This window comes from Euleptes europaea, chromosome 1 (genome assembly GCF_029931775.1).
Source record: "Euleptes europaea isolate rEulEur1 chromosome 1, rEulEur1.hap1, whole genome shotgun sequence".
NCBI classification, from domain to species: Eukaryota; Metazoa; Chordata; class Lepidosauria; order Squamata; family Sphaerodactylidae; genus Euleptes; species Euleptes europaea.
Window position 1 is genome coordinate 114,163,568 of NC_079312.1, and position 16,893 is coordinate 114,180,460.

At 42.0% G+C, this 16,893-nt stretch overlaps 1 protein-coding gene across 1 annotated transcript in view; it reads right to left on the minus strand.

Moving 5' to 3' along the window:
- CACNA1A (calcium voltage-gated channel subunit alpha1 A) overlaps nt 1-16,893 on the minus strand; it is a 259,565-nt gene that overhangs the window by 155,792 nt on the left and 86,880 nt on the right. The window contains exon 6 of the mRNA XM_056867234.1: nt 16,349-16,536. Within this exon, the coding sequence (XP_056723212.1) occupies nt 16,349-16,536 (188 nt within the window). The remainder of the gene's footprint in view (nt 1-16,348; nt 16,537-16,893) is intronic.

Genomic DNA, 16,893 nt, shown 5'->3' on the forward strand with positions numbered 1-16,893 from the left:
GTGATAGAAGCCCTAAATCAAGATAGAGGAATGTGACAAGGAGGAGCACCGGATGGTAATGAAATCTTTTTGGACAGAAACTAGTTTTCTTTCCCAAGAGGGTGGAAATGAAAAACGTGCTGGTTTACCTATCCAGGGCACCTTCCAAATGTAGCACAAAAGGCACAAGACACAGAGAAAGGAGGACAAAGTGGTTACAGGAAATGTGATCTGAGAAATGGTAGGAAAATAATAAAGCAGCAAGGCCATCCAACTTTAAAGTAAACGTATTTTAATTAAACATGGTATTAAACAGTACTATACCACCATGCAACTCTAGATTCCAAAGGCAAGGGGAGGGTCACAAAATCCTGTCCATCTTGAAGCTTTATCATTGTTTTCGGACCCGCAAGATGCACATGACAGACACAGCAAATAATTTAATTCTGAGGACCTGAAAGGCTTCACTGTCATTAAGCATTAAAACTATATGGATGGGGAAACTCTTTACTGACAGCACACCTCTGGTAGTCTGGAATTTACAAACTATTTCCACATGAACATGCATAAAGATGCCCTACGCTGAATCAGACAGACTCTTGGTCTAACAAGGTTGGTATTGTCTACTCTGAATGGTAGCAGCTTTCCAGGGTCGCAGGCAGAGGTCTTTCACATCACCTACTGACTGATCTTTTATTTGGGTGGGGGGACTGAACCTGGGACGTTATGCACACCAAACAGATGCTCTCTTACTGAGCCACAGTCCCACCCACATCACTTTCCTTCTGAAACGCAATGGTAAAGGGAACAGTTTGAGATTGGGTGCAAGTGTTTTATATGCCTCAGATGTCCTGAACAAGTGTGCCATGGATATGCCATGTAATGAGTTATAATGTATCTTACTGTTTCTGATTTAATTAGGGGGAAAGTGTGTACTTTGTACGCATGAACAGCCATATAGATATGTTTTCCACAGAAATGACATGTCTCAGGGATAAACCCACTATGTTTCCCAGCTCTCTAATCTGCAAACCCAAGACAGAAACATGCTGACATACATCTATTACAAAAACTGCATTTGTGTTAGGGAAAAAAAACTACGCATAAAGAATCCTTTCCAAGCCTCTGCCTTTCCTCCTACAGTTCACTGTAGTCCATTTAGAGTTTCCCCTTGATGTATTTGTTCAATGTACAATGACAGAGTATGGAAGGATGGTGTTGGTAGCTGTGCCCAGGGGCAGTCTTAGCCAATGGGCAACAGGGGCAGATCTTGGGGGGGGGGGATGCAACTGCCCACAGCCCTGTTCCCTGAAGGAGTGGGGAAAAGAAGAAGAGCAAGTTCCTCTCTGGGTTGCACCTGCTTCATCTGGGTCTCATGCAGCTGTATTCTGGCAAGAGCAGAGGCTCCTGCCCACCCCCCTAGGGGCTGAGGGCCACCCCTTGCTTGGCCCCTGCAGTGTGGTGTGGTGGCAGCAATTCTTGGGGATCCATCTTGGACTTCTGCCGGGGTCCCGCAATCACCAAGACCACCCTGGGCTGGGCCACAACCGGAGAACTCTTTCCACGGGAGAGTCTTCGCAGCTCTGTAGCACTGGGATTCTCCCTTATCCCAGTTATTATTTACTCATAGGCTTGAGCCAGTATTGGCAATTGTGCATATATTATAATAAGTGATAGATCTTAAAAACTTATTATGCAGCTTTTAAAATGAAAACTTTAGCGTTTTTATTTTCAGCAATGGGACGCACATAATATATCTTGTGAGTTTTCGAGGGTGTGTGTGAAAATCTAAATAACAATATTTTAACTAAATTTAGGAGACAGAATGATCCAGGAGATCCTCAAGTTCTTACTTAGCTCTTAAGTAATGCGAAGCAGGTATGCGCCATTTTCGCAGTCACTTCCGGAATGACGGTTCAGCATGAAAAATTTTAAAAAATATGCGGGGCATTTCAGCCTGGAACGCACTGCTAATTACCATGCAAAAATGGCCACAGTTAAAGCAGCTAGAGGCAATTTACATCCTTGGATTCTGTCTCCCGTAATTTGTGATGTCTTCTCAGATATCTGCGATGTCTGCTGAAAGCACCTGTATGCGCTGAAGTCAGTCAAACGTTTATTGCATATACACCAATATGGAGATATCTAACAAATTCATCATTTCCTTTGTTCCAGGAAGGTTGGGTCTCGCCAAGAAAACTGGTGCAAAGCAGATCCTCACCCCAGTTTTCTCTTGGAGGGATTCATGGCCACTGACTCATGAAGCATTGCTGGCTGCTGCAAACTCATTTGGAAGCCGTTGGGGAATATAGTGAGAGACAGTCCTGGGACAGCAAGCCTTCTTGTCTGCATTAGCTTGATTAGCTCATGGAGCAGAGCATAATTTTGATGTGCAGCACACTTCCCAGCACTAGCCACTTGGGAAACTTTATGCAGAGGAATTAAGCCGCTGCCTCCCAAAATACAGCTGCAGCAGCAAACTCAGAACTCATATAGACAGCCAAGTATAAAGGACGTTTTGGCAAGAAGTAAAGAAAAATATCCCAAGGATCTGCAACCAAAGATCTGAAATATTTTTCAGCCTTCCCATTTTCTCTCCCTGTCGTTTATAAATGGCTTTGTTTCTAATTTTACCCTTGGGGAGAGAACTTCACAAAGTTAATAGATGCAGTATTATGCACAGGGCATCCCTTCTGACCTATTAGCCAGATGTCCTAACCTGATAGCTCCAATCGTGCTTCTCAGGACAATATTTGTTCAGCTCCTGACATCAGCGATCATTCACAGACATTTAGGCCATTTATGCAGGGTCAATTTTGATGCTCGCTCAAAGCTCTTTTTACGACTTTTAAAATGTCTATTCACAGTCCTGATGCAAAAGGAGAAATTCCACCCCCCACTCGCCCGTTCCTTTATTCCTGTTTGCATAGCCGTTAGCAACCACCGTGTGCATAGCTAATGTGCGGCTGTAATTTTGCATGGTTCCTTGAGGGGATTTTTCACAGCGGGGCGGAACAAACACAAAAGGTCGCATTAAAGGGGTTCTTAAGAAATGTGAAGCAGGTATGCGCCAGCTTCACAGTCACTTCCTGAATGACGGTTCAGCGTGAAAAACTCAACCAAAAAATGGGGCAATTCAGCCTGGAACGCGCTGCTAATTACCAAGTATAAATGGCCTTACTGAAACAAATCTCACACCACAGCCTTTGAAGAAAAAGAAAATTGAACAGGAATCTGTTTGGGGTTTGATGAACCAGACAGAGGGTGTGATTTCAAAATCTGAATTAAAATGTTCCTTTATGCACCACACACATTCATTCAGCATTCCCACTCATCACCCTGCCTGGGTCTCACACACATTGCACTATATACCTGCACAGGAACAGACATCCACAAATCAGCTTGCTTATGTCACTACATTTACACATTTGTTAGCACACTAACACAGGCTGCTTTTCCGCAGGGAGGTTTTTCTCTCCTTTGGCTCCCAAACTAGAGTGCTTGCTACTGGAGCGTCCACTGACATCATGATCTAACCATCTGTACTCTGTTCTCAGTAACTCTTTCCCAGACCTATTTTGCTCTAATCTTTTGGGAAGAGTGCAGTCCAAGCATATTGTCGTGCCAACTGGACAGAGCGGTGCATGTTTTCTTGCCCGGCAATGGTGTTGAGACAAGAGACTGAAATCTGATCTGTTTTAACTAATTTTGATATGTATTAAAATAATGTTAGGAACTTTAATCATACTAGCCTGCATAACCACATTTTGTGTGGGTTCAATTATTGCACTTCTTTACTGTATTGGCTTAATAAAAAGAATCTCTTCTTTTATCAATAAAAGATAGAAAGATTCAAATAGGTGTTTGGTCAATTACTGGTTACTTGAATAAGAGAAAAAACAGGACTCACGGTCCAAAAGATTATATTGCATTATCATAAGTTGGAAAGGGTGAGACCTTTTTCTGACATGGTAAAGGCAAGGATTGTTATGAAGCTGCAAATAGGGTTGCCAACCTCCAGGTACTAGCTGGAGATCTCCCGCTATTACAACTGATCTTCAGCTGATAGAGATCAGTTCACCTGGAGAAAATGGCCGCTTTGGCAATTGGACTCTATGGCATTGAAGTCCCTTCCCTCCCCAAACCCTGCCCTCCTCGGGCTCCACCTCAAAAACCTCCCGCAGGTGGCAAAGAGGGACCTGGCAACCCTTGCTGCAAATTGTTTCAAAAGCAGAGCTTTGGCAAATTCTCAGCTCACAATCTTTCTTAAGTGTTGTGATTGGAAAAGCCGAACACTACAGACTCTCCGCACTGGTGCCATTTTCCTGCCCTCAGCCCCATGCGGCCACAATTTTCCCCTGACATACCACTGGAGGGCTTAAAACAAGACCCGTTAACTGCTGTACTGTTATAATGGAACTAATGCTTTTTAAAAAAGGAACCCCCCCCTCAAAAAAAAAACACCTTGTGGCAGGGAAAAATGCAAGGCAAATGGTGGCTGGAGGAGGAAAGTGCACAGAAAACTCTTGTGTAGAGGGCTCCATTGCCAAGCACCTGCTTCTGCATTTGCAGTAGCGTTGAATGGAAAATGAAGAATTCTTACAATGTGGAGTCAGTCACAGTCACATGCTAAATCAAACCCACACTCATGGTTTTCTCACAATAATATACTCAGAAATCCACACTTGACACATCTCTGATAAAAAACACTCTGAGGCAATCAGCGAGTGCGCCAGTTTTCTATCTAGGACACTAACTAAGCAGCACCTGCATTGAGAAGCTTAAAGAGGAGCACAGAAGAGGCTGAAACATAGTAGGAAGCCAGAACTAAGCATTAGGGTTGCCAGGTCCCATTTCACTACAGGCGGGTTTTTGGGGCGGAGCCTGAGGAGGGCGGAGTTTGGGGAGGGGAGAGACTTCAATGCCATAGGGTCCAATTGCCAAAGCAGCCATTTTCTCCAGGTGAACGGATCTCCATCGGCTGGAGATCACTTGTAATAGCAGGAGATCTCCAGCTAGTACCTGGAGGTTTGCAGTCCTAAAGGAAATAATTCTCAGTACACAGCCACTAATGATTACAAATGTATTCAGTACTGCAATTACAGCATAAACATCAATGTATACAAACGTTACCAACTTATCAAATTCAATTAACCTATCTAAGGTTATAAGTTCAATTCAAGGTGATCCTGAAATCAGAAAACACCATTGGTAACAAGTTGAACCTTCCGGAGAGAAGATTTTCATACGTTCCAGCAAAGATTGCCCTGTTGCGATGGAAAACTGCACACGAAGTTGCAATCAGCTGGTTGGTGCTAGCCAATCACATAGCTGAAATCCCGCTTGCTGGATCGGCTAGCTTCTTTGCTGGAACGTATGAAAATCTTCTCTCCGGAAGGTTCAACTTGTTACCAATGGTGTTTTCTGATTTCAGGATCACCTTGAATTGAACTTATAACCTTAGATAGGTTAATTGAATTTGATAAGTTGGTAACTTTTGTATACATTGATGTTTATGTTGTAATTGTAGTATTGAATACACTTGTAATCATTAGTGGCTGTGAACTGAGAATTATTTCCTTTAGGATTGCAAACCATATATCAGTACCCGGAGGTTGGCAACCCTACTAAGCATGGTTAGATGGATGCTGAACTTCTGTCTAAATAAGATGTTTCCCATAAAAGTCTTATAAGGCCAGAGGCGCCCAGTGGGGTGCAAGTTTTGAAAAAAAAATCAGGCAGACCCCTTAACTTCACACTGTAAACACCGTCCCTATCTACAAAACGTTGAGGAATTAAGCAGTCAAGATCTCTGCATGAAGTTGCTGGTCCCTGCTCTATTTTTGCTGAGCTGTCTCACAGCAAAAATATACACAGTTTTATATTACATTTTGAGGGAGAAACAGACGTTTTCCCACAACTCCAAAAGTTTGCAACCACAGTGTAAACTATTTGCACCACCACTAAAAATACACGGCCCCTATGCGGCTCTAGTGCCAGTAGCCTCTCTTCCCACTTAGTTTACACTTACAGCCCAATAGGGTTGCCAACCTCCAGGTACTAGATATTACAACTGATCTTCAGCTGATAGAGATCAGTTGTCCTGGAGAAAATGGCTGCTTTGGCAATTGGACTCTATGGCACTGAAGTCCCTCCCCTCCCCAAACCCTGCCCTCCTCAGATTCTGTCCCCAAAACCTCCTGCTAGTGGTGAAGAGGGACCTGGCAACCATTCAGCCCAAGCAGAAGCAAATCTATAAAGCCAGATGTGGGGGGTTGTCTAGATGTAAAATTTTAAGGATGAATCTAAGGTTGCCAACCTCCAGGTACTAGCTGGAGATCTCCAGCTATTACAACTGATCTTCAGCTGATAGAGATCAGTTGTCCTGGAGAAAATGGCTGCTTTGGTAATTGGACTCTATGGCACTGATGTCCCTCCCCTCCCCAAACCCAGCCCTCCTCAGGCTCTGCCCCAAAAATATCCAGGTATTTCCTAACCCGGAGCTGGCAACCCTAGAGGAGCCCACTATGGAAACGGACTCATAGATTTTGGACCATGTTCTCTCTCATAGTGAGCTGAAGGAAACCCCTTCTTCCAGTTTTTTGCAGACACCCGAGCACTGCATAGTACTAATTTGCTGCCACTCTTGTCAATTATAAAACCTGCACCCTCTCCTGTTTGCAGCTATGTGAGAATGCAGCCTACTGCATGCACCTTTTTCCTCATGCCTGGTAAGAACACATACAAAGGCACATCATGCATGAAGGCAATATTTATAAAAAGGCATATAAAAGGCACATCACAAACGAAGGCAATATTTATACACTTTTTTCTAGGGCAAAAACAGATGACATGCAGGAGATCCGTGACTGGGCTTCTGAAATTTAAATTTGTATCTAAAAGCAGAGGCAGGGCTCTGAATTTAACTGAAGCAACGGTGCTAGGGGCATTTTAACTCTTTTTCCCATGTGATTTCACTACATTTCCTCCTTAAGCAGCTATTATTTATTTGTCTGTTTAGGTTATTTCTAAGCTGCCTCTTAGCCAAAGGACTTCTTATAAGGTAGCTTACAAAAAATATAAATAAAAACAATCACCAAGCAACATAAAATACAAAATCCACCCAGTAAAATTAGTTTCTAGAAGGTAGCCTTGCTGTTCTGCAGTGGTAGACTTAGATTCAAGTCCAGTAGCATCTTAGAGACCGACATGATTTTTGGGGGTATAAGCATTCAAGAGTTTAAAAGGGTGGCCAGCTAAAACTCAACAAAAATTAGCCTCACAGCAGACTGTAGCTTTGGGCAGGTGTGTTATTTAGGGGCAAAACAGATGATACACTGGGAATTCTGTGTACAGAACTAAAAATACTTTTTTTTTTTTTTAAATAGGAGGCATATGAAATGCCAGCTCTAATTGGAACTGTGGCGCCAGAGGAAGGGGAGGTTTTTTTTAGTCTTTTTCTTGTGCCATTTTTCCATACTGAAATGGCTTTGCGTGAGAAAACATTCAGAGACTGTATATAAGCAAATAGCAGCTCCAAGGGGCCATTTCAGGTTGTCAAAACGGTTCATGGAAAAGGTTCAAGCCCACTTCCCCCCATGCCATGGTTCCAGTTGGAACTGGAGTCCTACATGCATTAAAAGAAATGCTTGGCAGCTTTATTCATGAATGCCCAGCATAACATCTGTTTCAACTCTTGATCAGGGAAAAAGCTACTTAGGTGTAAAAAGGTAAAACACTAGGAGATCTCCCACATCTTGCCTTGTTTAGCCCTAGGTAGAAGAAAAAAGATAGAAATTGCATAAACCATAACAGCTTATCCAAATCTGTATGGTTTATCACAGGTGTATTGCTCAAATGTAGGGAGGATAAGTATCTCAGGCCTTTTATGCATGGTTGTTTCTCTCGCAGTCACCCCTCCAATGACTTTGGGTCTTTGTTTTGATTATGCATGCCGTTTCAGACCGCCTCGCTCTTGCCTGTGTTTTCAGAGATCTGTTTTATCTCAAATATGAAAACGTAGGCAAAAAAGAGGGGAAATGTAGGGGGAGAGCGAGGCATGCAGAATCAAAACAAAGACCCAAAGTCATGGGAGGGGTGACCGCGAGGGAAACAGCCATGCATAAAAGGCCTTAGAGTATGATTTTACAAGCAACATGCACTTAAATATCCAGTATTTCTAGTTTGATGGGAAAATAGCACAAATATTGCTCTTCTGTAATTTTGAATATGTTGTCACGATTTTGAGGACAGGTGGGAAAAAATGATTCATGTACTCTGAATATTTTAGAGTTAGCAAACCTCAATGGGCTAAAATTAAGGAATCTGAGATATTAGTTCACAGGAAAGACTTGTTTCCAGCATGGAGAGAGACATGAGGTAGTGCCTCTTCCATGTCCCAATTAATGTGAATCCCTATGGGTGCTTTTTGCAGAAAATGGAAATGCGGTTTCTCATGGCACACAGGGACAGGAGTCAAGGCAAAATGCCTTAGTAGCTCTGTGACATTATGAGCAACTCAGACGCTCGGGCTCCAGAACTTTATCCTATCCCTCTCCTGTATAAATCAAGAGGACAGAAAAGAACCATTTTGCATCCCACCACTATTCATTACCATTTAGAGCTCAAGGACCGCACATCAAGGATCATGGTTTCATGCCAGCTACAGGATTATGGACAGTGAGGCCATTTATGCATGGCTGTTTCCTCACGGTCAGCCTGCCAACTGCTTCGGGGCTTTGCTTTGATTATGCTTGCATTTTCTGACTGTCAGAGGTCGCCTTGCTCTCCCCGCGTGTTTCTGCATGTTTTGACAGAATTTTCTGGATTCGTGTTTAACCAGCATCCAGAAAACACAGGGAAAACGTGCTGAAACATGCAGGGAGAACAAGGCGACCTCTGACAGTAGGAAAATGCAAGCATAATCAAAGCAAAGCCCCAAAGTAGTCAGCAGGGTGACCGCAAGGAAACAGCCATACATAAATGGCTTGGGAGTTTGAATTAGCTGTGAGTAACCAAGAAAGTGCCCTGACCTGGATGGCCCAGGCTAGCCTGATCTCGTCAGATCTCAGAAGCTAACCAGGGTCAGCCTGGTTAGTATTTGGATGGGAGACCACCAAGGAAGTCCAGGGTTGCTGTGCAGAGGAAGGCACTGGCAAACCACCTCTGTTAGTCTCTTGCCATGAAAACCCCAAAAGGGGTCGCCATAAGTCGGCTGCGATTTGACGGCGCTTTACACACACACACACAACCAAGAAAGTGATCTTGGGGTCACTGGAGATGGGTAAATAAAATAATAACTCAATATGAAATGACAGTGAGAAAGGCAAATTCTGTAATAGCGATTATTTAGAAAAGGATAGAAAATAAGATAGCCAGTACTATAATGCTTTTTTTTATAAAAAAAAAAATACATCTTTCATGTGGTTACATTTAGAATGCTGTGGACAGTTCTGGTCTCATCTAAAAAAAATGCTTACAACTCTGGAAAAGGTGTAGAAAACAGTAACCAAATTGATCAAGGGGATAAAGCATCTTCTTTGCAAGTAAAGGCTAAGACAGTTGTGGTTTTTTACAGTGCAAGCCTAAGGGGGGGGAGAGATGTGGTCAGGGAGTCAACTGACCTTCATGCCAGCGTCTCTCTGAGATATGTCAGCATAAGAGCCAGTCAAGCTGATGCAGGCCCCCAGCGCTGTTCACGGGAACCAGCACAGTCCCACAGCAGCTGCCCATCAGCGCAACTGAGGCTTAGGCCCATACGCCAGGGTGGTTGTGGGCCTGATTGGTTCTGCCTGCCCTGTTTATCACTGCCCTGTTTATAACAGCCCAGCCGTCCCAACACAACACACAGATGGGACGCTGTGGCATGGCTGCTGGGGACACTGATGTGGTTGCAGCCTCAAAACCCCAGCTACGAAATCTTGTTCCTGCCGGCTGCTCACCAACCCAACCCTATAGGGAGTGGACTAGCAGCATCACAGTTACACCATTGTTATAGTTGACTAGAAATATGATAGAGGTTTATAAAATTAAGCATGGTGTGAAGAAAACGGATAGAGAGAATCCCCCCCTTCCACAACACTAGAACATGGGTATGGTTGCCAACCTCCAGGTACTAGCTGGAGATCTCCTGCTATTACAACTGATCTCCAGCCTGATCAGTTGATCTGGAGAAAATGACTGCTTTGGCAATTGGACTCTATGGCATTGAAGTCCCTCCCCTCCCCAAAACCCTCCCTCCTCAGGCTCCACCCCAAAAACCTCCTGACGGTGGCAAAGAGGGACCTGGCAACCCTAACCTGGGGTTACCCAATGAAATTGATTGACAGTAGATTCAAGATAGACAACATGAAGGACTTCTTCCTGCAACATGCAATTAACCTATAACATGCGGTGGTAATCACTGGCTTAGGTGTCTTGAAGAGGGACATATCAATGAAGAGGGACATATCAATGGAGAACAGGTCTTGGATCTATCCAAGTGCCAGTGTTGACAGCATGGCAGAGTCTCAACTCTCCAAATAAATAAACAGTTTGTGGTTGTGCAGCAGCTGTGGTTGACAGGTTTCATTTCTGCCTCGTGCCCCCTTTTGCCCCTGCACTGTAAGGGAAATCAGTTACCCCCTAAGGGGCATGGTTGGGCCAAGCCATGACAATAGGCAAACCATTCAGTTTGCCCCCTCTTTGCGAATGCACGGTAGGAAGCATCACTTAAATGATCTGCTCACTCCCTGATATCGGAAGCACACTTACCTGGATCTATTGCAAGATTTGTCTCCTAGGTCCCTGGCCAGGTCATGAGCATTTGTATAAGGAAACTACTTGGGAGGGGGGGACAGAAGGAGGGAATAAACTACACCTCCCATGAGGCTGTGCTCAAACACATATTCTCAAACTGCTCTTTAACACATGTGGTGATGGCTGCCGACTTGGAAGGCTTTAAGAGGGGAGTGGACATGTTCATGAAGGAAAAAGGCTATCCATGGCTACTAGTCAAAATAAATACTAGTCATGATGCATACCTATTCTCTCCAGTCTCAGAGGAGCATGCCTATTATATTAGGTGCTGTGGAACACAGGCAGGATGGTGCTGCTGCAGTTGTCTTGTTTGTGGGCTTCCTACAGGCACCTGGTTGGCCACTGTGTGAACAGACTGCTGGACTTGATGGACCTTGGTCTGATCCAGCATGGCCTTCCTCATGTTCTTATGTTTTCCTAATCCAGACAGATCAGCAACCACTAACATGAATGTCAGATTAATACCCCACAGTAAGACATAGGTATTCATTATTATGCCTATGTTACTGCATTCTTCCTCTGAAGATTTGGTGGAGATATGTGCTGGCGGCGGAAGAAAGGGATTCACTTCATGAATAATTGCTACTGATTTGCACATGCCAAAGATGGAAAGCAACCCACCGAGCAGGCTATCATTAGTGATCAGAGCAGCTTGTCCAATGACGAGCATCAGGATAGCCACATGCAGTCATGACATGAGCTGAACCAGAGGTTGTTAGAGTATGCATACTAGCAATTAGAGGGAAAATGTCAGAATTTGATTCCATAGAAATCAGTCTGGCCTTTTCCAGAATTCCCTGCTGTGCAATAGATTGGGGGGGGGGACGAGAGGCTGAGGGTTTATTTCAGCACTTCTACAGAGTGTGAAATGCTTAGGAGGTGGGTAGGGTATGTATAAGAATACTCAAGTCTAATCTCTCACATTCTATTTTTGCTGTATCATATCCGTTACCCCTGCTCACCTGTCACCTATCAGCCTCTTGGTTTCTCCATGACGTCTTCTTTGCTTTAGTCACGGAATACGAAATATTAAGGAAGTTTAGAAAGAACTGCTGTGTTCGCATTCGGTTTCCAAGACAGTGTTAACAATGCATCAGTATTCCATAGCAGCCTCAGCATTCTTGGGAATGCACAACTCCTTCAACAGTAACTAGTGCTTTGCTACCCAGGATTTAAGCAGTGACATTCAATATTGAGGTTGTGAGTTTTCAGAGGCAAAATAAAACGACACTTTTGAACACACATTGCAGGAGTACCCCCAAAATATGGTGCTCCTCTAGCTGGCTCTGTTGGCACTGCTACAATGAAATTCAGTACACAAGAATGATGTTGGCTCTTGGCTCTCTTCCTCTTCTCATTGTCATCCTCATAGAATCTAAATTTCTTGCTAAAACTACCTGTTCCCTTGACCTCACCTTTCCTTACACTTCTTGAAACACTGACTGAACATGCCCAATTTCATTAATTGCCCTTCACGCAACTGATCGATGCTCCTTGCGTTACAGCTGTCCTCCTCTGGCTACTAGCCAGTCTCCTTCCACATGTCTCAAACATCACCTCCTTACTGCCAAACTTTTTCTTTTATTTTTTTTCTTTTATTTTTTAACAATAACACACCAAAAAACACAACACTACAGATGCATACATACTTCAAAACTACATACTCCCATTACTTGGATAAGACAAATATCTGTTAATATTTGAATCGACAATAAAACCAACCTAATTTCAATTATATAAATGTTTTTTCATGTATTATATATTATTATACATATATATATATATAAGAGATGTTATAATTGGAGAGAGGGAACTGCAAAGCCTATAAACTTAATATATATGATGGGAGAAAAATTAATAAGTAGAGAAACTATGATAACATTGTACTATATTGGTATTTTTTCTACTATAAATCCTAAACTTTTCTTACATATTGACCAAGCATCCTTTTACTAAATATAGTAGATAATACTGAAATTGTGCTAAAATAACTTGAACTGCCTATGTATCAGAACTTTATATAGTTTTTGCTAACAGCCTGACTGCCAATTAGCAATTATATCTTCCTTATTGCCAAACTTCTGTTTGTTTTTTAAGTTCCCCTGCTAACATGGAGAGCTCTGTCTTTCCCATTCACCGGTCTTTTTTTGCCTTGGGTGTTTCCTATGCTTCTCATCGGTACAGATATTGCTTTTCATGTTAGCCGTGATTCTTTTGAATCTCTGTCTGCTTTCAACATCTGCTCCACTACCTGCTTTTATCTGGTTTTCATATACCAGAGTGTTTCTGGTGGGAAAACACCCCAAACCTCTGTTTCTTAGGAGATGCATATTGCAAAACAAAACAGAACTCTGTTTTCTAAAGAATAATAAAAAGAAAGGGCTGTGATGAACCACTTATGTTGACCACGTCAACATGACTAGCTTGAATTTTGGGGAGTCAGCAATGCTAGTCTGTTCTATTTCTTATGTGGATTTCTTAGGGTGCAAGCCTAAGAACATTTTTCTGCCCATTGAATAAAATGGGACTTACTTCTGAGTAGAACTACTTAGGACTGCTCCCAAAGTCTGTCATTAGGATGATGATAATGATGACAAGGAACGCCATTTATATAACATCTTTCCCATTGATCCTCAAGGCAAATTAGAAAATATTAAAAACAATTTAATCAGAAAGCAGAGACCTCCAATAAGCAATGTAGCAGGACTCAGATTACAGAACTGGAAAAAGGTTACAGAGGTAAAGGACATGGTAGTAAACAGGGAGGTGATACATACAATAAGCATCACAACAGACTGCAATATTATCTCTTATAGAAGGGACCACTTGAGCATTTCCATTATATTATAGTTCTAATCCCTTTGTTAAAATGCCCTCCTGGACATTTCTGTTTTGCACATTTTGCAAAACATCAGAAGCCCATGGGCCTTCCTGCGCTCCCCAGGCAGGCCATTCCACAAGGAGGGAGCCACCACAGAGAATGGGCAGGTTGCCAATCTTACTCATTTGAGAGTGGCACCTTTTTGCAAAGCCTCTTGTCTTCCTTTGCTCTTTTCCCTCCCCGGCTTCCATCAGTCAGGTAGAAATTCTCTTCTTTTCAGATTTCCATTTAAAATGTTAAAGTTTTGGCGCCCAACAGAAGTGAGGCGCTCCAACCTGAATGCACCATGTAATTCATGTCTCTCTCAGGTCTGCCTACCTTTGCACAAGCTCTTATAGTGTTTTGTTCAATTCTGTAGGATTTTCCCTATTAAAAGCTAGAATGCTAATTTCCCCCCCCCCCCAAATTCACAATGAGATATATTTAGTCCCTCGGAGAGTATGCTACTATGGGATAAAAGCTCTTGCTGTTAATTCTTTGACCTCTGGAATAAATGTGGTTGGGATTACCGTACCAACCTCATAGAACCTGCCTTTGAAAAACAGATGACCTCTAAACTCAACAAAAATTAACCCCATTTCTATTTTTAGAAACACCTTTTACATTTTGAAGTCCAAGTGATCTCATTTCCTAATAATAAACCTATTTTTATCTACTGCATTTATATTCATATGGATTTCAACCTCTGCATCAACCCGTGTGCTTAAATGCAATGTGGTTCTATATACTGCTGATAAATTATATTCTAGTTTTATATGACAAACTGAGGAATCTACAAATGCCTACAGAGCTAAAAGGATGGAGGCAGCTGACAATTATGATTTGGGGGATTTTTTTAACAAGCTGAGGAAATAATTTTTTAAAAAAAAAATCTCACACGAGGATATTGTGCAGAAATTCAATTCTCTCTTTCCAAATGATTCCAAGGTTGCAGTAATCTACTATGATCCTAAATCAATATGCTTCCCCATATTAGACATACTGTGCCTTAGCCACACACCAACAACCACATGCTGAAGTGAACATATAAAAGGAGAAAAGGAGGGGCTCACTACTGACTGACATCTTAGTATGAGATTGAAATATGCATGGGGGAAAGAAAGGGTGTCATGCAATTCTAAGTATCTTTGATAAACAGGACTATGTCTGTGCAACTGTTTCAAACTCTACTACTACAAAGTTTTAGAAAGAACCCTTTCTCATATGATTATTATGGAGCCTATACTTGCCTCAGGATCCTGACTGGTTCGAAGATAATCTACCTCTTTATGGATGTATATGCGGATGACTAAATTTACAGATTATTTACATGCTAAAGATATGGATGAATAAAAAAAATATGGTCTAAGGCCGCTGCATATTGGGATAAATTGGCAAAAACGGATTTTACAGGGATAGTTAATGAATTATAGATTAAGATGATGTTAATAAATGACTATATATTTTTTTTTAAATACTGTCATAACACCGCTCCGGAAGTCAAAGGGTGGTGGGCACAATAGGAGGGTGGTGGAGGTTTGGGCACTATACTTTTTTTTTATAAAGGATAGTTTATAATGTATTAGTAATGGATGTAATAGTGCTCTATGTGTGATTTTGTATTTTGTATTTGTATTATTATTTTTATATATTGTATTATGATTTTGTTTTTCTTTTGTTTTTTGTTTGTTTTTTGTTTATTCATAAAAAGCAATAAAAAATTTAATAATAAAAAAGAAGATAATCTGCCTCTCATTTCTCCCTCAAAGCCCACACCCCTGATCAGCGCAGCTTCCTTTGTAGTTGAAAAGTAATAAATGCCAAAAGATTCAGCATGTTTGGGACTATCTAAAATATAAATAAATGGTACAGTTACTCGTTATAATTAACTACTCTTCTATTACTTTATTATTATTTATTACTCTTCTATTCAAATAGAATGGTCTTCTATTTGGGTAGAATTCCGATAGAACAGTCTCATAGAATGCCTATGAGATGCGTATAAGAGCTAATGAGTTACAGTCTAGCAAGAGACTGTTTACTAGTAAAGAAACTGAGTTAGGAGGAGGAAGAGTAGGTTTTTATAGACTGCTTTTTTCTACCTATAAGGAGTCACAAAGCAGCATACAATCACCTTCCCTTTCCCTCCCCACAACAGGTACCTTGTGAGGCAGGTGAGGCTAGGAGAGTTCTAAGAGAACTGTGACTAGCCCAAGGTCACCCAGCAGGATGTATGTGGTGAAGCAGGAAATCAAACCTGGTTCTCCAGATTAGAACCACTACACCATGCTGGCTGAAAAAGGATACAGATATGGATCCATGTAAGTAGCAAACAGAGGAGTAAGGAAAGGAGTTCAATGGTCCTGCTTCCCATGTCTAGGATCACATGAGTCTCATCATTCCTTTATTCCATATGAAAAGAGAATTGTCCTTTCACCAGCATCAGAATAGCATCTATAGTCATTCACCCAGAGCTACCAACTGGAACATTTTGGAATTACTGACAATCAATAATGTTTTTCTTTTTCCTGGCACCAGCATATTCTGCAGACAGAAGCTGAATACAACCACTTTACTGTTAATATATTTATTTATAGTTGGCATGGATAATTCCATCTCGCTCAGATTCTAGGAAAAAGAGATGCTGATAGATATCGAATGAGCAGAGCACTAGTTAATATTCACCTAAGCAAGCACCGGTTCGATACTCACATAATAAAGGAGGTCGGTCCACCCTTCCATGGTGATACACTGGAAGACAGTCAGCACAGCAAACAGGATGTTATCAAACTGTGTGATCCCGTAGTTGGGTCCATCCCAGTACTTGTCACACTTGGTCCCATTAGGACAGAGGCGCGCTGGTGCGGCTGTTCCACACGGAACTTCAAGCTTGATTTCCTCTGAGAAGGGGTGAGAAAGAGACCATCTATTAAGACTGTGGAACGCAGATAAGCAAAACCAAGGAAGTAACAGCAGGAAGCAGGAAAATTCCAAAGATTCTACCTGCTTAGTGTAAATTTTTAACTGTTCCCAAATACAGAGTGCTTTTCTCCAAGGCCAGATTAAATGAACTGCCATTGGGGGAGTCAGCAGGCAGACTTTCAGGGGTCCCCTTTTCTGAGCAACTCTGTGATTGTGGATCAGGGAGTTTGGACACTGTTTGACATTTTTTTTGTAGATTGTAAAAAGCATGATCTCGCCAGAGACAAATGGATCACAATATACATTAAGAGGTGGGGACCTGCCCTAAAGCAAGA